The sequence below is a fragment of the Gadus macrocephalus genome, chromosome 6, assembly GCF_031168955.1.
Source record: "Gadus macrocephalus chromosome 6, ASM3116895v1".
Lineage (NCBI taxonomy): Eukaryota > Metazoa > Chordata > Actinopteri > Gadiformes > Gadidae > Gadus > Gadus macrocephalus.
In genome coordinates, this window is record NC_082387.1 from 26,640,255 (window position 1) to 26,662,963 (window position 22,709).

General features: G+C 46.3%; 3 protein-coding genes across 12 annotated transcripts in view; all 3 read right to left on the reverse strand.

The window, feature by feature from the left end:
• The window catches only part of LOC132458964 (protein asteroid homolog 1-like), a 41,146-nt gene extending 33,009 nt beyond the window's left edge, over positions 1–8,137 (reverse strand). The window contains exon 1 of the mRNA XM_060053363.1: positions 6,504–8,137. Within this exon, the coding sequence (XP_059909346.1) occupies positions 6,504–7,757 (1,254 nt within the window). The 5' untranslated portion in view covers positions 7,758–8,137. The remainder of the gene's footprint in view (positions 1–6,503) is intronic.
• Positions 1–22,709, reverse strand: part of LOC132458961 (hemicentin-1-like) — a 186,957-nt gene that overhangs the window by 68,125 nt on the left and 96,123 nt on the right. For 4 of the 10 annotated variants that reach the window (XM_060053346.1, XM_060053350.1, XM_060053344.1 and 1 more), the window contains 3 exons: positions 16,825–17,091; positions 16,106–16,211; positions 14,612–15,414 (listed from right to left, as the gene is read on the reverse strand). The exons of 3 other annotated variants lie outside the window; for them this stretch is intronic. In XM_060053346.1, coding sequence (XP_059909329.1) covers positions 15,363–15,414; positions 16,106–16,211; positions 16,825–17,091 — 425 coding nt within the window. In that variant the 3' untranslated portion in view covers positions 14,612–15,362. Of the gene's footprint in view, positions 1–14,611; positions 15,415–16,105; positions 16,212–16,824; positions 17,092–22,709 lie in introns of those variants that run through there. 3 more of the 10 variants (XM_060053349.1, XM_060053348.1, XM_060053347.1) reach the window with 2 other exon arrangements.
• LOC132458991 (uncharacterized) lies at positions 1,384–4,888 on the reverse strand. Its single transcript, XM_060053403.1, has 3 exons — positions 4,496–4,888; positions 3,748–4,137; positions 1,384–3,091 (listed from the first exon to the last, which is right to left on the reverse strand). The coding sequence occupies exons 1-3, from the start codon at positions 4,666–4,668 to the stop codon at positions 3,025–3,027; spliced, it is 630 nt and encodes a 209-aa protein (XP_059909386.1). The 5' UTR covers positions 4,669–4,888; the 3' UTR covers positions 1,384–3,024.

A 22,709-nucleotide genomic window follows, 5' to 3' on the forward strand; every position in this document is an offset into this window, starting at 1 on the left:
AGCTCCTCCTAATGCCAGGGAAAGATTTCCCACACATGGACCAACTGGTCACTGTTGAGAACATTACTGTATCTCCTTCTCCAACAGCCAGAAACCTCGGTGTGGTACTGGACAATCAGTGATGCTGCACCGCAAACATCACTGCGATCCTGCAGATTTGCACTTTACAACATCTGCAGGATCCGGCCCTTCCTCACAAGGGAAGCAGCTCAGCTTCTAGTCCAATCACTGGTCATCTCCCGCCTCAACTACTGCAACTCGCTGCTGGCTGGACTCCCTGCCTCTGCGATTAAACCTTTGCAGCGCATCCAGAATGCGGCAGCGCGCCTCGTGTACAACCTACCGAAGTTCTTCCATGTGACCCCCCTCTTCCTGGACCTCCACTAGCTCCCTGTAGTAGGTTGCATCAGATTCAAGATGATGGTTCTGGCATACAAGGCAGTCGATGGAACTGCCCCTGCCTACCTCCATGCATTGGTAAAGCCACACACCCCAGCTCGATCCCTCCTCTCAAATACCTCAGCTGGACGTCAGGTACCGCCATCGCTAAGAGCTAGCAAAGGTCGATCAACAAAGTCACAACTGTTCTCTCTTTTGGGACCTCAGTGGTGGAACGAGCTCCCTGCCGAGGCGTTAGGCCAGGCTCTAAACAGCATAATGAGAAAGTCCACGTCATCTTTATCAGGTAAAATGCATGGTTTAGGTGGCCCAAAGGTGATTTAACCCGTGAAAGGATGGTCATAAAACAGGCCGTACAGCCATTTTTGAGATCGGTTCTAAGTGGGAAACCCATTCAGGCCAGACTGAATCTGATACCGTGGGATATATGGCTTAACACAGAACTAATTACTAATTACAAACACATTGTTTTTGAACAACGATCACATCACAGTACCACTGGTAACCAGTTTGTCATTAAAAAACTATGTTCGGAAATATGGCCTCTATTCCCGGTCGCACATCACGAGCTGTGAATAGGGATCTACGAATCGGGAGAAACAGCTAGCTAGAGCTTTGTCTTTGTGTCTGTTTGTTCGTAACTTAGTTATTATCCCATGCCTTCATTTTTGTTATCATATTATTGGTTAGGGGTTGGCATTTCTTTAACTTCACCAAACGGTCACCAAACAGTAGGAGCATTCACTGCAACTCCTAGCAAGAGGCCTTGCAAGACTGTCGAAGTCCTTTCTACCTAGCAGCCTCCATCAAAGCACCATCCAGTGACTCATCAGACACGTTAGGAATACTGAATGATTGGATTATCGTTCTTCACTTTTTTTCTAGAGCGTGGTATTGAAGACCTTTCCATGTCCGTAATAGAATCAAAGTTAATGGAAGATGACGTAAAACTGTTGTGTTATTTAAAGGTTAGGTGGTGTTGGTTGTTATGATTGAACACTAGGCTATAGACTAACGTCCATTAGCAACCAACAGACCTTAGATATTCATTATATTTTGAGATGGTCAATTTTGGTTATTCCTACTTAGTGTGACGAGAGCTGAGCGTAATAATAACCTTGTTTGGCCAAACCCCAGATTTCCTAAATCAACGGTGAACTGAATGAGCTACAGTTCTATGTTTTTATTTGTTTTTCATTAAATGTATTTAATGTACATACATTGCAAACAATTTCTTTATTTGAAAACAATATAATTACTGTATAAATAAATGTTAAAAATGGTTGCTTCTGTATTGTATCACTCTCACTATTATTTGAGTGAGTAATGCCCTTTAAAGAAGGCAGTATGGAACCATATGAATTATATTATAACAACTATAATTATGAAAGGTGCGAAAACGTTACTAGCCATTCCGTTAGATAAACTGAAGATATTACCTGAGAAGATTACAGGAATGATGAAGAAACAACCTATGTCAGCTTCTTCTGACAAAAACACTTTGTAAGTCGCTTTGGATCAAAGCGTCTGCTAAACCACACAGATAATGTTTAAGGCTAAAATCAACATATTACCCTTAAACATACAAATATTATTCAGTGATCATGAGGGGGGTTATAATTCAAGGGGAAAATTAAATTTAAAAGTGAACAGCGTCCGTACGACCAGGAAAATGTTTTGTATTTCAATATGTGGTGTAAGACTATGGAACAGTTTGAGTGGGGAGATCAAGGAATGTCCAAACATTAACCAGTTTAAATTAAAATACAAAGAATTGATTTTTACGAGGTACAGGGATGAAGAAGGTGTTTAACATAGTGTATATGTTTACATGTATGTATATAATGGTATATATTTGACAGTATTTATATAATATTGAATGTTTAATTAGATATTATTAAAAGATAACTTGACAATATTATTAGATAAATACACAAGTGGTAATGAATTGTATCATATTGTAAACTAATATATATTAATATATAATTATTTTTTGATGATTATTAAATCATTAATAAGGAAGCTAATACTCATTATAGGTAAATAAATTAGGGAGAAGGGGTGAGATTAAATACGTTTTCTTCTTCTCACCCCTTTTCGAACAGGTAAAGCAAGTGTAAGACAGTTTATTTTATTTTGTGGTTTTCATTGTGTGTAAATATTACTTTATTGCAACCGTCCACTTGTTTCATTTATTTTATTGTTTATTATTGCTATTTTTATTATTATTTACTTATTCAAAATAAAAACTTTATTCAATTCAATTCAAAACTCCCTGAATGTGAATGGAAAGGATGTTGCTAACAGTAATTACTAATAACTGCCCTAGCCCAGTCTGATGCCCATTGGGGGCTATAACACACCCTGCTCACTACCCTGCTCACTACCCTGCTCACTACCCTGCTCACTACCCTGCTCACTACCCTGCTCACTACCCTGCTCACTACTACCCTGCTCACTACTACCCTGCTCACTACTACCCTGCTCACTCGCGCCGTGCGGCCTGCCGAGGCCGTCCCTCTTCCTCTACCCACCGGTCTTCCTCTGGCCGCAGCGCTTGCTCTTCCTGTCCTCTTTCCTGCAGCCGTCCCTCTGGTGGTTCCCTGTGATGGGTCGGACCCCCGGCTATAGCGGGGACTCGGGGTCATCAACAGTGGACGTCGGTACATCCAATGAGGAGCGATCGGTCTTCCTGCAACATACAGTGTTCACATGTCAACAGATGCAATAACTTATCTTTAAAGAGAGGACATGATCGGCTGACATTATTTATGAGTCTACGCTGAAAGAGTTCAAAGTAAGAAAAAAGAAGGTGCCGCACGATCTAAGTTCTAATAGTAACTGTACGTCCACACCAGAAGCGAATTGAGCTACCAAATCGCCGGAAGTCATTCACTTTCTATGGGCAAGAGCGACCAAAGCGACCAACGCTACCAGCGGCCAAAGTTGAGCGACCAGAGCGTCCAAAAAAAGATGAAAACTGTTTAACTTTATGCAAATTACTATGACGCGTTTCAGCGGCAAAACACTGACAGCCAATCGGAATGTAGACGCTCTTCGCTTGTGTGGATCCCAGGGAACACCGGCAGGCAAAATTGAATTGTACGTCTTGAGCGACCAAAGCGACCAAAGCGAACAGAAATATTCGCAGCGAAACTTTATGAGCGACCAAAGCGTCTTTGACGCGTGTGGACGTACAGTAAGAATGTTTTAATTGGTGAGAACGTTTCGGCCTACAAAGGCCTTCATCAGATCACATAGTGAACATTGAAAGAGTTGTCACATGTTTAGCTAGTGAGGTAACTTAAATATTGAGTACATAAATCATTTGATGTGTGTAGATCTCACCTCGGGTGCCAGGATGGCCAAAAATGGCACTGCTCCAACTCCTCTTCTCCTGCTTCCTGCCCAGTTCTGGGTTCCTGGACCCGTCGGCCACCGACGTGCACCAGAGGCCTTTCCAAGCCCTGATCGCGGCCTTCAGCCCCTCCCAGCTCCTCCTCCGCCTTCACCTCCTCCTCCTCCTCCTCCTCATCCTGGTTCTTGAGGTGTAGGTGGTCCATTCTGGCCCTCAGCTGGGCCTCAGGCCCCCCAGCCATCCTGTTGGCCCCTGGGTCTGGCCGGAGCACTGCTCCCAGGAGCCTCCTGTACAGACTGACGAAGTTGGCATTTTCCACCTCTGGCTCCCTCTCCTGGAGCTGCTTCTGCCGCTGGTGCACCAGCCTGCCCTGGTACAACCTGGACCAACCCGTCTGGGATTAATGAAGCACTTGTCTTATCTTGCGACTACATTTGGTTGACCCAACCCTCAACTTTCCCTGTCATAAATGTCTATATGTTAAAATGTCTCAGTATATCAAAAGATAACAATCTTGTGATGTTATTCTGTTATCTAATGTTATTTATGACTTCAGCTTCATATGATGGTGTAACTATGGAAACATTAATGGCTAGTTACGGTTTTAATATGCAAAAAGTGCCCGCCAGGTGATTGGCTTTCTATGAAAAAGTACCGGCTAGATGATGGCGTAACTATAGAAACAGTACTTCTTGGATATGGTGTTACTATGGAAACAGTACTGTCTGGGTGTCTCACCAGGCGTAGTGGGGTTCAGGGAGAGGCATGCAGAGCACCAGGTTGAGCTGGGAGGCGTCCTTCAGGCAGGCCTGCCATTGGTTGAGGCTGTGAGTCGTGACACCGTCCAGAGGCTGAGAGTGGTGGTTGGTATATCCCTGCCAGCCTACACACACACATAAGCATGCACACATGGGGAGGGAGTAATTGTGATGACCTCGCTCTGGTTGGTTATGCAGGGGATTGTGGTGCAGGGGATTGTGGAGGCGTGTCTCAGGTGTTGCAGCAGGATCTGCAGCACACCAATCAGGCTCCTCCTCACTTATATAAGCTGGCTGCCTAGGCCATCTCACTGTCTCTGAGCCTACTGATTGATCTGATACCCTACGTTGCACCACTCACACCCACCCATGCACTGCATACACTACCAGCATACACTACTAACAATACTGACACATTCTTTATCTTTATTTCTTTGTAGTTATCGTTGTTGCTAAATAAATTCTTCAGTTAACCTTCTGTGTGGTCTCCTCTTTTTGCCTGAACTACAAGCTATTTCATGACAGAAAAGGGTGAGTGAGGAAGGGACTTTACTTGAAATACAACATGTGCTACCTACCTGCTGTCCCATTTTGTCTCATCAGTTCTCCTTGGACCATAACCATCAGCAGAGCTTTGAGGACCGTCGGCTCAGGGCTGGCCCTCCTCAGCCAGTAGCGGGTCACAGCCACTGGGAGGCACAGGTGAGCCGGAACTCCCTCCAGCGTCTCTTCCTCCACGCCCAGCGTCTCCAGACACACCTGCAGCCTCACAGCGGGGTCTGCCTTTGAAGTGGGAACAAACCACACGTCCAATTGAAGGATTATTAAACACACTGAATGTAGATTAGTTTGCGTTCAATGACTGCTGATACGTAGGGATACACCCATCCTCTGCTTATTGAAACAGAAGTGACTGGATGTTTATGGAGCCAGCTAGTCAGGTTCTACCAGTCTATCTTGCAGTGGATCCAGCAGTCTTCTCCACATGGGAAGAATTTAAATTGGGGTAATTCTAATGCAGGTCTTCCACAGCCCCGCATTGGAGCCCCGATGGATTACAAATTCTGAAAGTTAGTGTAAATGCCTTATTACTCCTGCTGAACATTTCTGCTATTTGGACCCATAATGTCCGTCAGGATAGATTTTGTTGTACGGTCTGCTCTTTGTTTCTGTCCGATAAATTTCTATCAGAAGATTGTCAGAAATTTGAAGATTGCTAGTATTTGTGTGTGTGTGTGTGTGTCTGTGTGTTTGTGTGTGTGTGTGTGTGTGTCTGTGCCTTTGTGTGTCTCTCTGTATGTCTTGTTGTTTTTGTATTTGTGTTTGTGTGTCACAGTGCCAACATGAATGAATGCTAAGCTATGCTCAAAATAAGCTCCATTGGTCACACATGAATATAAACGGAATTGTCTCTTTACCAATGATAGGACTCACTCAGAATCTCTTTGGAACACTAATGTCACTGCCCCCCACAGACGTGTTGCTGCCAATTGTTGGACAAGGGCGATGGCTGGCCTTGGGCGGTCGCAGGGCTCTGAATACCTTTTGGAACTATTTGCAGTCGTAGTTGAAAGTGTGTTTTTCTCTTTCAAATCCCCAATTATGTAATAAAACAAAAATATGAATTACTCCAAGGTAGTGCTCAAATAATTTGACAGTATCGGTTAGAGTGAGGAGTTGGACGGATTTGATATGAATGACGTTTTGCTATGACACACGAGACAGTTGTTTGAAAATATACTGTCTGGTATGTATCCATAACCCCTGTTTAGGATGCAGACATCTTCTATATCTTATCATGGTTGTGAATGTCTTGATTTAGCCTAGCACTAGCATAGCCTTAGCCTAGCCCTTTTCTTTGTGCAGAGCTAACTCGGCATATGCCAGCGTCCTAAAGCCCATATAGTATGATTTGTATCAATCTATTACACATCTTTGCTCCAGCTCTGCTCCATCTGTCTTCCAGCTGAATGAGTGGGTAGGCCTACCTGGGGCAGAGAGTCCAGCCTCAGCGTCTGAGCGGCTCCTTGGACCAGCGGTCGCACCTTGACACTGATGAGCTCCAGACCGTCCCGGTCCACCTCCAGCACCTCACCCCCCCCCTGGCCCAGCAGCAGCCCGTACAACACCTGCCTGAGAGGCCGCGAGGTGAGGTTGGAGCTCTGCAGGTCGAAGTGCTCCACCTGGATGCGGAGAATCTTCCGCCTGTGCACAAATACGTCAGCTCCCAGGTCTCCTCTGGCCAGGCACGCACGGACCCACTCAGGGACCCAGCTCAACATCTCTGCGGGCAGCGACGGTGCGGTACCCTCACTGAAGAACTCCCGCAGAGAGGAGCTGGGGAGCTGGTACTCCAGCATGGCCGTCTGCACCTCCGTCTGCACCTCCGTCTGTGCCTGTTGACTCATGGGGGGTATGAGATCCATCGCTGCTGTCAAGGTGTCTTCTGCCGTCTGGTCTGTCCTGGCTCCCAGCCAACTCAGGAGGCCCTCCAGGCGGGGGACCTTTATCCTTTTCCTGGGGCGGTCCGCTGGAAGGAATCGGGCCCAGGGAATTTTTCTGAGGCAGTCGTGGTCGTTCCCGGCTAGTGAGGCGAAGAAGGGCAGGAGCTGGGGGTCGATGTTGAAGAAGGTGCAGAAGCTGGCCGTGGTGTATCGCTTGCAGGGGATGTAACTACTGTTCTGTCTCGTCTCCCATGAGTCCCACAGGAAGTGTCTGAGGGGAAGAACCCCCGCAGGAAGGTCGTAGATGTAGAAGTCACTGTCTCCGGACAGCACCGGGCAGCTCCAGTCTCTGGCCAGAGCAGCCAGCTGGCCGTCGGCCTCTCCGAAGCACCTGACCAGCGGCACCTTCATGTCGTTCAGCGTCTGTTCGAACACTGTCGTGGTAAAGGGGGGGAGGATGCCCGCCCTCCTGCCATTCAGAGCGGCGCCCTGGGCACTCTGGAGAAGGCGTCTTTGACGGTCCTCTCTGATGTTTAGTCTGATGTCACTGGCGCCCGTGCCTCCGTCCATCACCACGTACGGTTTGATTCCACAGTCACCTAGAGCCATGAAGAGAGCCTGGACCTGGACCTGATAGGCCAGGTACTCCCCGCCACGGTTCTGGTCCAGGTTGGACGTGGCGTACAGGTAGAAGGCCAGGTTAGTGCCGTCCACCAGCAGCTTGCTGTCCCTGAAGCGAATGTCCTGGTAGATGTGGCTCCGGTCCTCCAGCAGCGACCACAAGCCCTGTATCCCCATAGTGACTGGATCAAGCTCTAACTTACCATGTCAAGGGTGACTGGATACGTTCTAACTTCTATGGTTACAGGACTCACCCAGAGAGGATACCAGCTCCTTTATACACCAACACAAACACATGCCACCAGTGGGAGTGGCTCCTCAGTTCTCTGTAGGTTTCGCTTCTGGATAATTAAAAGATATCACACCATCAACCCCATAACCTGGTCCCATGAAACAATGCAGCAGAAAACCTATAGCCTACTGTACCAATGTGTGTGAGTGCACAGTATCAGTAGCCCTATACAGTGGGCCTATATTAGGTAATGGATCCTGTCGGTCAGACTACTTCATGGTACGGCCGGACCCCTTCAGGGGCCCCTGGACACTCCTAAACTCAGATCCCCCCCAGCCCCCCCCCTCCCCACACACACACACTTTACTAATCATATCGTCATTGTAAATAGTATTTTTATTGATAGACATTTACAAATACATTTAAGGTTTATACGATTATAAAATATATCATTTAATAGTCAAATCCCTTCCCCATTCAATCGCACATGGTTGAGCGATTGAATTAAAATATAATCATCCTCTAACATTTTAAGGGGAGGTCAGAGTTCCTCACGTGTTTGACAAGTTTTACATCAATGACGCCCGCCAGGAATGTCCCGCCGTCGAAGATGAAAAGCATTGTTCAGGAGACGTTCGGGCAGCAGCATTCCTCCATAGAGCCATCGTTCCATCAGTATTCATACACAATAGGAGAATTACAAACTAGCCTACACTACCTTACGGTGACTCAGGCCGCGTGACAACTGGCCCCTGAGTGCAAAGCGTTCCTCCGCGCTTCCAATATTTAGTGGATATAACTTTCACCAAAATCCCATCCATACTAAATCCTCACGACAGACAATAAAAAAGGATAGAACATAAAAACAAGACCATAAATACTCCATTGATGCAAGTACGTTGACTAAAACACCAATATCCAAAGTGACAGCGAGGCGTCACCGTGTTCTAACAGCTGCCCTATTGCCCCCACCCCTGGAACTCCTCCCCTTCCTGCTCACAACCACCCCTCCCTCTCCTGCTTCCTCCCTAGTTCTGGGTTTCTGGACCGGTCCTTCCTGTCTTTGGTTCCGTAGCGTGTTCTTACCGACACCCTATGCCTAACCAAGCCCTAATCCAGGCCTTCAGCCCGGCCGCGCTTCAGAAACGCCAATATAACCGAACAGAGCCGCACTGTACCGCAATGAACAGTACGAACCGCTCGCAGGAAACGAGGCATACGACTGAGCGGGTTTGTTGGTTCTTGTAGCCTAGACTTGAGAGGATAACCCCTCCCTCCAGGCTGCTCCACAGCCAGGGCTCCTATCAGGACCGCCGACCTCGAACTGCGGTCCTGAAACTGCAGCCTCCTCTATTGAAGCAACATCCTGTTATTTGGAAGTGCTGAAAGCCAGCTCCTTATTCGTTGTCATTTTTCTGTCAAGTGTTTAAATGTGAATAAGGGGCTAGCCTTTCTGGATTTTCAGCTGTCCATTGGACCATGGAAACGACTTTAGGTCAGGCTCTAAACAGCATTTAAACAGATAGTCCATGTCCTGTTTAACAAATAACATGTCACGGTTATGCAGCCCAGGGCAAGTGTAGAAATCAACCAAACAACTTTTTCATCCAAACTACACTTTACATTGAAGGATTTTCTCATATTTTAGCTTTACTTCAAACCGCAGCTAGCAAGGTCAAAGAGAGCAGGAGCGTCACTTATCTGTTTAATCTCATTGGCTCGAGTTTTTTGAACAACGCAAGGTCACGCCTATATCTGGACCTCAAAAACACACACTTGGAAAACTGGATTGTGTTACAAAGCGAAGTCAAGACAAAGCTTTGCTACTCACTAAGATGAACCCGTGTGCTGCCATATACTTGGGTTGATAAAATAAGTCCTAAGGGTTTGTTTTAAGGGATGCATTGGCTGGATGCACCTGACGTGAAGGTATTCTTTTAAAAAATTAACATTTTACAAATTATAGCAGGTCAAGTATTGTTTTTTCTGCAAAGCGGATAGAGAGGGAGAAAGAGTGACATGCGTACATGTGTACATGTCTGTGCTCCTGTGTTTACTCAATACCTTGCTCTGCAGAACGTAGTTCTCCTGTTTGACAGCACGAGGTCTTCCCTGTGCTGCATCTCAACCTCCTCCAGTCTCAGGTGAAGGTCTCTCTCCCTCTGGGCCAGGTCTCTCTCCCTCTGGGCCAGGTCTCTCTCCCTCTGGACCAGGTCTCTCTCCCTCTGGGCCAGGTCTCTCTCCCTCTGGGCCAGGTCTCTTTCCCTCTGGGCCAGGTCTCTCTCCTTCTGGGCCAGGTCTCTCTCCCTCTGGACCAGGTCTCTCTCCCTCTGGGCCAGGTCTCTCTCCCTCTGGGCCAGGTCTCTCTCCCTCTGGGCCAGGTCTCTCTCCCTCTGGGCCAGGTCTCCCCCCACTGAATCAGCACTCTCTCCCTCTGGGAAGGATGGTATCTCTGCTTGTAGGACAGGTAGTCTCCTTCCTTGTGGGCCAGGTAGTCTCCTTCCTTGTGGGCCAGGTGGTCCTCTTCCTTGTGGGCCAGGTGGTCCTCTTCCTTGTGGGCCAGGTGGTCCCCTTCCTTGTGGGCCAGGTGGTCTCCTTCCTTGTGGGCCAGGTGGTCTCCTTCCTTGTGGGCCAGGTGGTCTCCTTCCTTGTGGGCCAGGTGGTCTCCTTCCTTGTGGGCCAGGTGGTCTCCTTCCTTGTGGGCCAGGTGGTCTCCTTCCTTGGGGGCCAGGTGGTCTCCTTCCTTGGGGGCCAGGTGGTCTCCTTCCTTGTTGGCCAGTCCCCAGACCACAGAGCCCTCCTCAACCTTCAAAGAGAGAGAGTATAAAAGAGCGGAGGAGATCAACATTTTGAAAATAAACAACCTACCAAAAACGTAATCTCTGTGCCCTTCCTCTCTACCTTTAGCCATTGAGAAATGATTCAATTAGCAGGGAAGAGGGATTCCCTGAACCAATCAGGGAAGAGATCCCAATATTGGTTGAAAATTAGCAAAGAGCTGTCTTCAATCTAAATTGTCTCATAATGAGGAGGGCGCATTCGACCTATACACATGTTCTCCTAGAGCATTTCACTCTGTAAGATTACATTTAAATTAGATTTAAATACATTTAAATCTTGATTCTAACCTACAGCCCCTTTAAGTCACAACTCACATCCTGTGTGCCAGCAGAGGTAACATATTTTTTTTTACATTGGATTTATTGAGTTGACTTACAATAAGCGCACTCAACAACGAAGATACAACCCAGAAAATGCAACATTCATAAGATCACATAGAGGTCATCAAAAAAGCAACGCAAAGGGCTTTCAGTGCTACTATAAAGAATCAAGAGATCACGGTGACACCCAGACCGATGGTTCCATTGCTCTCTGAAAGCCCCTCGACTCCTGTAGCCCTGTCTGCGTGAGCGTTGACATCCCAGGTCGCCGTGGTGACCTGCGGACCAGCGGGGCCGACCTGCTGGTTGGAGGAAGGCGGCTGGAAGGACTGGACGGACGCGACCAGGTCGTCGCTCACCTGAAGACCTGCGTCTGCAAGCACACGGGGAACAGTGTTTAAAAGACAGGTGATGGATACAAAGACAGCGAGGCTCTGAGCTTGTTTCAACGTTGATTGTTACTTTCAGGGATTCCCTTGGTGGTGGTGGGGGGGGGGGGCCAGTCGCACACGAGCGACTGGCTTCCTCTGGGTGGGAGGTGGAGACGCTTTCCCCTTGACCGTGGGCCTGCTGGGTCTGGAGGACCTGCAGGCCATGGCGGAGCGGCCGTCCTCCTTGGCCTTGATACGACCAGATACGACGAAAACAGCGGCCTTATGATCCGAAACAAACCACTCTAAAAAGGCTCAGAGCCCTTCTGGTTTTAGACGGATTAGAAGACCCTAACGCAGGAGAGCCCAACCAGTCGATCGCGGTCTACCAGTAGACCGCCGACAGATCCCAAGTCGACCGCGAGGGGTGAAAAAAAAAAAGTATTTGGTAGCGCATGCGCTGTCAACAGCAGTTGAAAGCCGTCAACAGTAGTTACGCACTCCTAAACGTTGGCATGGCTGAGGGGAAACGAGCTAAGACCTACCATTTTCACCCTGAGTGGGAGGAAGATTATTGATTATTGCTGAGAAGGTGCCGTGCGCAGAAGTCACATCGTCCCCCCCCCCCCTCTGAAGGTAGTCTTGCCCAATGTTGACACTAGACTGGTAGATCTCGGGAGGTTGGCTACTTGAAAAGTAGATCTTGGGTCAAAAAAGGTTGGGCACCCCTGTCCTAACGCGAAGAAGACCTAAAGATCTGGAGCCAGAGGTGTGTTTATTGTCGCCTCCTGGGCGACAATAAACACACCGCTTATAGGCAGGCAGTGTGTGTTCTTATATTATGCGCTCATTTGTTTGATTATCGACTGGGGTTTCCACATTATTGCTATGGATTTAATAGTTCACTTGGTTCTGGTTTTAATAATATGACGCCCACCTATCCGAAATGGGTTGTTGATAATCTCACATATCTAAAATAAAAATATATATGAAATATATCAGATATCAGAAATGGGAAATTACATTTCCACTATTCCCAATCCTTTTACAACATGTGGAAATTAAATTGTAGATATCTGAATCGTTATTCTTACGAGCAGTGTTGGGAAGGTTACTTTTAAATGTATCCAGTTACAGAATACATGCCCAAAAATGTAATATGTAACGTATTCTGTTTCGTCACTCAATCTGAGTATTGTATTCTGAATACTGGGATTACTTCCACATTGAATTGCATTTTATAAGTGTAGGAATGCGGCATCAAATCCTGCTTACTAAACAGGCCTATTCTGGTGTGTCCTTCTGTTCAAACTGGCTGAATGTGTTTGGCCCAAGTCTCCCTGAAAGTGAACTATCTTATATAATTTGCTGTAGTGGAACAAAGACTAGAAGGGTATGTTCATGTGTAAGTATTTGCTATTACATCTAACATTTTTTTCACTGAGTTAAGTGCATAGGTGTTGCCTATAAAATCGCCTTAAAAGAGAGAGAGAGAGAGAGAGAGAGAGAGAGAGAATATCGTTCAATCATCGGCATTTTTATGTGTGTTTTCCAGCATACGTTTTATGTGGGTGTCTGTCCAAATTCCCCGACGGTCCGACAATTTGCTGCTAGTCTTGGAGTTACCGCTAATCAAACGTCCAAAGAGGCATATGCTTTATAGAACTGGATCGGACCGAGATGCGTTCGCTTTCACATCTCAAGCGAACGCACCGGGGTTCGTTTCGAAGCGAACCGAGACAAGCTGTTCAGGGGGGTCTCGGTCGGCTGATTTGGTTCATGTCGAAGTGAGGGGGTTACATTTACACCAACGCAAACGTACCGAACCAAGGGGACCAAACTCGTTTAGTGCGCACTAAATGCTGTTGGTGTGAAAGCACGAATAAACTGCTGAAACAGAAGTATCGTCATGTCATCCATTGATTTCAACAATGTAACTGTATTCTAAATACCAACTATTTAAATGGTAACTGTAACGGAATACAGTTAGCTATAATTTGTATTCTGAATACGTAACGCCGGTAGGCCTACATGTATTCCGTTACTCCCCAACACTGCTTACGAGTGAAAAAGGAATTACTGAAATCTATGATTAAATTAAAGATATCTGTAAAACAAAAACACATGTTCAAATGTCATTTCCATTAGTGAAAAGTAAATCACTACTAGTCAACCCGACTGGTTAAATGTTGAATGGGCTTACCATACAGGGTGTGACTTTGATATTGTATTGTGTTGGGTTGCATTGTGTTGCGTTTAGATCATATTATATCAAATCATATTATATTATATCATCAATCACATCATAGATCATACCTAATTTCATACTTTATGTATCAAGTCTTTTTCTTTTGTTGTTACTAAAGCTTTTTTGTCAGGCCCATAAGGAAAATAATGGATTATCATTATTATCATAACATAAGGGACTTTAAACTGATTGAATCAAAGGGTTAGGGTTAGGGTAGAAGTCCCACTACTAGACTCTAAAAAGAGCTCTAGGTTGAGCCCACAGGCCAGCTGGATCCAGTTTGTGTACGGACACGTTCCCGGTAGTAAACAGAAAAAGAATTACAGCTTACCAGCTAGCAGCAGGAGCACAGAGAGGGTTCATGGATTCATCTTAATCTGCTCCGTAGCTTCCTCTCTGTGTCTGGTTGTTACCGTCACTAGGACAGGGGGAGGGCTGATTGGCTGATTGTGAAAGGCTACAGGAAATGGACTCAATCTGCCCAATGTAGAGAACAACATTTAGAAAAGTTTGTTGAGGCATTTTATTTTATGTCTGTACTTTTACAACATATTCTAAAGTAGAAATATTATTTATCAATATATGAATATTTTCCACAGCTGTATCCAAATGACAATACAATGTATGCTCATAATAAGATAATAATTAAACTTTTAAAGTTGAATAGCCTACTTGAAAGTTTAATAAAGTTCCCAAAAAGCTTGTTCTATGTCTAAATTGGGTTATGTATAACTATAATACCTGGATTTTTATTAGACGCGTCACAAAAAGACTTTCGTTAAATTCTATGACTGATATGGCTGATTATGAAAGGCTACAGGAAATGGACTCTATCTGCCCAATGTAGAAAACAACATTTAGAAAAGTTTGTTGAGGCATTTTATTTATTCTAATTTATGTCTGTACAGTTGTTTTTTTCAAGAACATTATTTTGAAATTTTCTAAAATATGAATGCTATTTATTAATATAGGAATATTTTACACAGTTGTATCGAAATGAAAATACACTATGCTCAGAATAAGGTAATATTTAAACTTTAAAAGTTGAATAGCCTACTTGAAAGGTCTAATACAGTTCCCAAAAAGCTTGTTCTATGACTAAATTGTGTAATGCATACCTATAATACTTGTATTTTTACACAGACGCTTCACAAAAAGACTTTCGATCAATTCTATGTGACTTCTGCTATCTTAATAATAGTATTCGGAGCAGAGAGGACTTCGACACACATGTGAATTATACTTCCCCCTTCTTATATTAGCTCCACAGTGGTGAGGGTGATTATCTGCCCCCCATAAACTTTATCCTCATTTAAAATGGCTTCACTTTAACACAGCAACCATCGATGATAAGAACATGACAGATCTTATTGTAAGCCTACATGACCCATACACTGTAAAGATAAGATTGCATAAATATTGTAAGCTAACAGAAGAACAGGCTCATGAAAGACTAAGCGGCCATTCCATCAGGAAACTAAATTGAGAAGTATTTTTTTTTAACGTAGCCTAGTCATCAGGAGCAGAATGGAGAAGAACCGGTCTTTACAAACCTCACCGTTATTCAGACAACCTTGAGTATGTTCAGAATAAACATACAGTAAAGAAAGATAACTCAAATGCATAAAACACTGAAATCATCAGAAAAAGAAACTGAAAAGAACACGACTCAACCAATAAGTCTGTGACAGACAACAGACATGATGACGTCAGTGTTCCCTTATCTCGTCATCACTGGAGGAGGAAGAGGAGTCGCTGCTTGAGTTTGGTTCAGCCAACGACCTCGCTGTAGACGATCTCATGTTCCGGTCCAGGGGCTGACCTGTCACCAGAAGCAGACCAGCAAACCTCAGATTCCCTTCATCATTTCACGTTTTTGTTTTAAACATCTTAGTATGTCTACTTTGATCTCAACATAGTATTCTATGCCATTCTGTCAGTTAATCAAATAATCAATTATATTTAAAAAACTGATTTAAAACCCTACGTTTTTTGCGAGTCTACGTCAAACAGTTTGTTAAAAATCAACTCTACTCTGAACTCCAGTTCAGGTGCTCTTGAATATCAGGGTTAAGGGGTGTGTGTGTGTGTGTGTGTGTGTGTGTGTGTGTGTGTGTGTGTGTGTGTGTGTGTGTGTGTGTGTGTGTGTGTGTGTGTGTGTGTGTGTGTGTGTGTGTGTGTGTGTGTGTGGAGCTTTTGGGTCTACCAGACAACCCAGTGGACTGTAGCAAACGTTGCTCATCTATCCAGCGTACATCTAGGTGGACACACCTACTTGTGATGTCATAAGGGGCATATTTTCAAAACGACTTGTAACAGCTAATCGCACTCACACTTAGTGGCAGGCCATTAATCTTCCACTTTAACATTAAAGTGGACATTTTTCTGAGAATTCCGTTCTGTCCCGTTTGGCGACTTATGTTGATAAATGGAAATTGTAATCTCTCCCGGTGAGCTCCACAGTGGGCTCCATTCCCTACGCCTAGTTGAACAGATTAGTAGTGCTCGAGTACCTTTTAGCGAAGACCAGCCCAGCCAGGAGGAGAAGGAACACAGCCCACAGCACCTTCAACACCACCGACACCGTCAGCCGCCAGTCACTGCGACACTTGTTCCTTCCTGTAAAAGAACCAATTTATGTCAGATACAATTAGATTAGTTTAGATCACTTTGTAGTTTAGAACAGTAAGATTACATTACATTACATTACGTGTTAGATACAGCTCAATTAGATTAGATGACATAATTTCAGAACCAATCACATTAGATTACCTATACAATTAATTTATTTGAGATACAATTAGATTCAATTAGATAATGTTAGACTATAATAGACTATATTAGATTAGATAATGTCAGACTATAAGAGATATATTACATAAGAAAATGTCAGACTATAATAGAACATATTAGTTTAGGTAATGTCAGACTATAACAGACTTATTTAGATTAGATGAAGTCAGACATTAATAGACTATGATAGATAGATAATGTCAGACTATCATATACCATATTAAATAATGTTAGACTAACATAGACTATATTAGATTAGATAATGTCAAACTATAATATACTATATTAGATCATGTCACACTATAATAGACTATATTACATACATTAGATAATGTCAAACTATAATAGACTGTATAAGATAATGTTAGACTGTCATACACTATATTACATTAGATGAGGGACCACCCTCATGTGCATTAGTGAACAAAGAGGGGCTCACCTTCATCTACCAACACCAATAGACTCCAAGGCGCAGAGGTGTTCCGCCCACTGGAGTCCAGAGAGCAGGTGTAATTCCCTGTGTCGTCATTGGTCAGACAGCTGAGGTGGAGGGCGGGGCCTGTCTCTGATAGGGTGTGGCCATTTCTGTACCAGTGGACGTCCAATTGGTGGAAGGAGCAGGCTGAGGTACAGGTGAGTGTGACCTGACCGCCCTCTTTCACCACATGGTCAGTGACGGAGCTTCTGACCTTCACATCCTCTCCGTCTGTTGAAGACACAGTGAGACGGACGTTCTTTACAACGGGACAGATTGACAGCATATACCTTTCAGTTGAAGTGGTCATCACTTATCATTGACTATTTACAACTTTCAGTTTGCGGATACAAGAAATCATGAAATGCATTTGATCCAAAGCGTCTTCCAGGACATCCAGAAACATCTCATGAGGAGCAGGTGGGTGAGGACATCTTGCTCAAGGTTGACTACAGGAAGCTACTAATCACTCCCCAATGGGAACCAAGTCTAGTCTCCTCCTATAGTCCTATTATAATGGGACAGTAGTAGAAGTAACACTGACTAGTAACAGCATGAGGAGTTACACAGCCTAGTAACAGTACCAGACGTTACACTGACTACTAACAGTACCATAAGTAACACTTACCAGTGACGTTGACTCTGACTCCTTTCCGTCCAGCGTACCCTTTGGCGTTGGCCTCGATGCGGAAGCGGTACGTTGCAGCGTCCTGTTTCAACACCTTGGTGATATTCAAGGTGCAGTTCCCGATGAGGTCCCCCAGGTACAGGAACCTGCTGTCGGCCCGGACATTGCTGCTGTTGTACCCGTTGGACACGGGGTGCCAGCAGAACTCAAGATTGGCGCACCACACCACGCGGTTCACCTGGAGCCCCGCGGGGTGGGTGAAGCTGCAGGGGATGGTGGCGGTGGAGCCCTCCACCACGCAGAAGGAGTCAGGGTACTCCACGCGCCAGCCAGGGTCCGCCCCCAGCGGCCCTGGAGGAAGCAGACAGTCGGGGTCACAACAGGGAGCCCGGTTCTAAGGGAGGGTCTCACATGAGGTCATGCTCTCTCCAAGTTGAGCTTTTCACCGTCATGGTGAGAATGAGAGCGACTGGTTGATGGTGAAGACGCTCTGAGAAGGTCAGGGTGGGACGTTGATATTGGAATGTGTTTGGTTTTATATCATATTATATAATATTTGATATCATATCATAAATCATAATGAATTATACCATATTTCGTGTCAAACTTCAGACTCTATGCATCAATTTTTTTTCTTTTATGTTATGAAAGCTTTTTTGGTGAGGCCCATTAAGAAAACAATGCATTTTCATGATCATCACTGCTATCATTATTATGATAACATATGGAACGATAAACTGATCAAAGTGTCCTTCTTTGTCTGTGTCTAGTGGTAGAGTTGAGGTCCCATTAGACTCTAAAAAGAGGTCTAGGTTGAGCCCAAAGGCCAGCTGGATCCAGTTTGTATACGGACACGTCCCCGGTAGCAAACAGAAGAAGCATTACAGCTTACCAGCTAGCAGCAGGAGCACAGAGAGGGTCCATGGATTCATCTTCATCTGCTCCGTAGCTGCCTCTCTGTGTCTGGTTATTAACGCCACTTGGACAGGGGGAGGGCTGATTGTGAAAGGCTACAGTAATAGTCTTCACATGTAGCTTCCTCCTTTTAGATATTCTCTGCAATAGCCAATAACCTCCCTTCACAATGCTTTAAAGTCCATATATAGCTTCCCTTCTCCCTCTCTCATTGACATGACATCCTATCAACAGTTCAGTTCATATTGGCCCAGTAGAACGTCCCTATCGTGCCATTATCAACGTGTTTTATAGAAGTAGTCCCTTTGCTTTGGATTGATCTACAACTTGGTTTAGATCGTAACAACACATAATTTGAAGTAGAGTTTGACTTTCTATTATTATTATTATATTGAGCAACCGTTATGTCTTTATTTGATTCATCAAACTTAGAGACTAGAAGTTAGGGATGCACGATGGGCCACAATGTACGCGGCCAACATCGGTCACAGGTGGAGTATCTCCAGTGTATATGGATTATTGATCAGCCATTATTAGTCAACACGACTGGATAACGTCAACAATGACCATGTTTAAAGTACAATAACTGGCAGAATAAGCTGCAACTAAATGTCTTCATGATGATTGTATCTCAGTGACCCCCAGATATTACCTCTCAACAAAGTGTGTGAATTCAAACGCTGACCTATAAACAAGATATTGTGGATGTTAGTTTACGGATGTTCTCTGAAGACAGGGAACTATGAGTGTTGGTGAGCTGCTGAGCTTATCTCACACGATCTCTCGCTCTCCGCCTGAGTTCATGGGTTGGCCAATGGGCAGAGAGGGGCGGGACTTCTGGTGATAAGGATCAACAGTGACTCTGCTCAGTTATATTCATGCCTTATGGTTTGTGTCTTCGTTGGTTGATTCTCTGGTTCTCAGGTTTGTTGATTCTCTGGTTCTCAGGTTGGTTGATTCTTCGATCCTTTTTCTGTTTCCAAATTATGTGATAGAAACAAGGGCAATTTCGAGCGACAAGAAAGAGAGAAGCTACATTTTGAAATTATCCAATCAAAATAAAACATCCCTCCCTTCAGATAACTTCCTCAAACCTAGGGACTAGCTCACTGCCTTTGGCAAAAAGGTTAGACCCATTGGGCAGACTCCAGGTCCTTCCTGTCATTGGTTCTGTAGCGGGTTCTAACTGACACCAAAGGCCAATCTGAGCCCTTATCCAGACCTTCAGCCCCGCCCAGCTCCTCCTCTTCCTCATCCTGGGTGTGATGCCGTTGCTACAGAAACAGCACAGTCTTGGTGTCAGGCAAAATGGGGTTCAGGGAGGGGCTTGCAGAGCAGCAGGTTGAGCTGGGAGGCGTGCTTCAGGCAGGCCTGCCATTGGTTGAAGCTGTGAGCCACGACACCATCTGGAAGCTGTTTTCTGTGTTTGGTATACTGCTGCCCACCTACACACACACACACACACACACACACACACACACGCACACACACACACACACACACACACACACACACACACACACACACACACAGGTAGGGATTAAAGTTACAGGGTGATTAAAGTTACATCATGTGCTACCTACCTGTTGTTACTTTATTTTGTCTCATCAGTTCTCCTTGGACCATGACCATCAGCAGAGCTTTGAGGAGCGGCGTCGGCTCAGGGCTGGCCCTCCTCAGCCAGTAGCGGGTCACAGCCACTGGGAGGCGCAGGGGAGCCGGAACTCCCTCCAGCGTCTCTTACTCCACGCCCAGCGTCTCCAGACACACCTCCGCCTGGAAGGCCAGGTACTCCCCGCCGTGGTTCTGGTCGGCCATCTTGTAGAGGAGGTGGGCCAGGCTACTGCCGTCCACCACTAGCTTGCTGTCCCTGAAGCGGACGTCCTGGTAGATATGTCTGTAGTCCTCCAGCAGCGAGCACAAGCCCTTCACCCCCATGGTGTGAAGGCCCGTCAGAACTAGCAGCAGGGCTGCTGTCTCTTATCCCTGAATCTGTTTTGATGTCATTGTTGTTGTTCTAGTCAATATTTATTAAACCATGGTAAAATTAAACCAAGTACTCAGAAGTTAACTGCAACAGTTAAAGTGAGGAGTTGGAATGAACCCTGTGTTGATAGAACACGAAAGATAGTAGTTGACAATATGGGGGTATTCATCCCTAACCCTAATTAAGCCTAGCCATAGCCCTGCACTTTCTTTGGTTTGGAGCTGACTAGGCCTATGCTGGCCGCCTGATGTCCATCTTTTATACCTCTCTCCTCCATTTATTATCCCTATTTTGTCCATCTATTATCCTATTTGTTAACTGGCAAAAGGAGACGGTAGACTTACCTGGGGCAGAGTGGCCAGTGTCAGCTGCTGAGCGGCTCCTTGGACCAACGGTTGTACCTCCAGTTCGACCCGGTCCACTTCCCTCACCGCGCCTTGCCCCAGGCCCAGCAGCAGCCCGTACAGCACCTGTCGGATGGGCTGCGAGGTGAGGTTGGAGCTCTGTAGGTCAATGAGCTCCGCCTGGATCCCCACAATCATCCTCCTATCGACCAGCACGTTCAACACGTCACCGCTCAGCTCTCCTCTGGCCAGGGGCGCGCGGACCCAGTCGGGGACGCAGCTCAACATCTCAGCGGGCAGCGGCGGAACGGTTCCCTGGCTGAAGAACCCCCGCAGAGAGGAGCTGGGGAGCTCGTGCCCCAGCATGGCCGTCTGCACTTCCGTCTGCACCTCCGTCTGCACCTCCGTCTGCACCTCCGTCTGCACCTCCGTCTGCACCTCCGTCTGCGCCTGTTGACTTGTGTCGGGTATGAGATCCATCACTGCTGTCAAGGTGTCTTCTGCCCTCTGGTCTGTCCTGGCTCCCAGCCAACTCAGGAGGCCCTCCAGGTGGGCGCCCCTTATCCTCTACCTAGGGCGGTCCACTGGAAGCAATTAGTCCCAGTTAATTTTGAGGTTAGTGTAGTCGTTCCCGGCCAGTGAGGCGAAGACGGGCAGCAGCTGACGGTCGATGTTGAAGAAGTGCAGAAGCTGGACGTGGTGTATCGCTTGCAGGGGATGCCACGACTCGTCTCCACCGTGCGCCACCGGGAGTGATCCTGGGATAGAACCCCCCCTCTGGAAGGTCGTTGATGCAGAAGTCAGTGTCTGTGGACAGCACCGGGCAGCACCACTCTCTGACCAGGGCAGCCAGCTGGCCGTCGGCCTCTCCATGTCGCTCAGCGTCTGTTCGAACACTTCCATAATCAAGGGGGGATAGATGCCCATCTTTCTTCCCCTCAGAGCGGCAGTGGTATTATGGAGGAAGGTTTTTCGATGGTCCATCCTGGGGTTGCGTTTGATGTCGATCACCACGTATGGTTTGATTTGACAGTTGTCCTGAGTCTTGAATAAAGCCTGGATCAGTGCCTGGAAGGCCAGGTACTCCCCGCCGTGGTTCTGGTCCAGGTACTCCCCGCCGTGGTTCTGGTCCAGGGTGGCCAGGTACTCCCCGCCGTGGTTCTGGTCCAGGGTGGCCAGGTACTCCCCGCCGTGGTTCTGGTCCAGGGTGGCCAGGTACTCCCCGCCGTGGTTCTGGTCCAGGGTGGCCAGGTACTCCCCGCCGTGGTTCTGGAAGGCCAGGTACTCCCCGCCGTGGTTCTGGTCCAGGGTGGCCAGGTACTCCCCACCGTGGTTCTGGTCCAGGGTGGCCAGGTACTCCCCGCCGTGGTTCTGGAAGGCCAGGTACTCCCCGCCGTGGTTCTGGTCCAGGGTGGCCAGGTACTCCCCGCCGTGGTTCTGGTCCAGGGTGGCCGTTCCGTAGAGGAGGTGGGCCAAGTTTTTGCCGTCCACCACTAGCTTGCTGTCCCTGAAGTGGATGTCCTGGTAGATCTGTCTGTTTCCTTCCAGCAGCGAACACAAGCCCTTCACCTGTCAATAATACATTGAGAGCGGGACCAACCTTCATCTTATTGAATTGACTTGGCTCAAGGACCTCAACTGATAGATGGGCAACAGTTTTAATGCTATCCCCCTTGAAAGGTCAATAGGGAACACTGAAACCTGTCCCCTCTTTCTTTACTCTCTTTCTTCCCTTCTCTCATCGTCTCCTCGTCCCTTCCTTCCTCAATCTTTAAAGCGCAGACATGGCACTGTTCCTTTTTAAATATCAAAATGATATTCTATAGTTTTCAAAAATAGAAATGTCCTTAATTATTCAGAGTTCATAGCTATTATACCTGTGTCACCTTTAACACTACAGCTGTGGTCAGGATATGGTCTCCATGGTTACAGGTCCAGGGGTGCATGGTGGTGTAGGGGCCCTCCTGTGTTTGAG

Bases quoted from the DNA above. Each gene is read 5' to 3' on its own strand.
- LOC132458991 (XM_060053403.1), bottom strand. From the start codon at position 4,668: ATGTGTGCATGCTTATGTGTGTGTGTAGGCTGGCAGGGATATACCAAC. The intron at 4,138-4,495 runs GTGAGACACCCA...GGGTTGGTCCAG, and splicing joins CCTGAACCCCACTACGCCTG to GTTGTACCAGGGCAGGCTGG. The intron at 3,092-3,747 runs GTGAGATCTACA...TGTATGTTGCAG, and splicing joins TGGCCATCCTGGCACCCGAG to GAAGACCGATCGCTCCTCAT.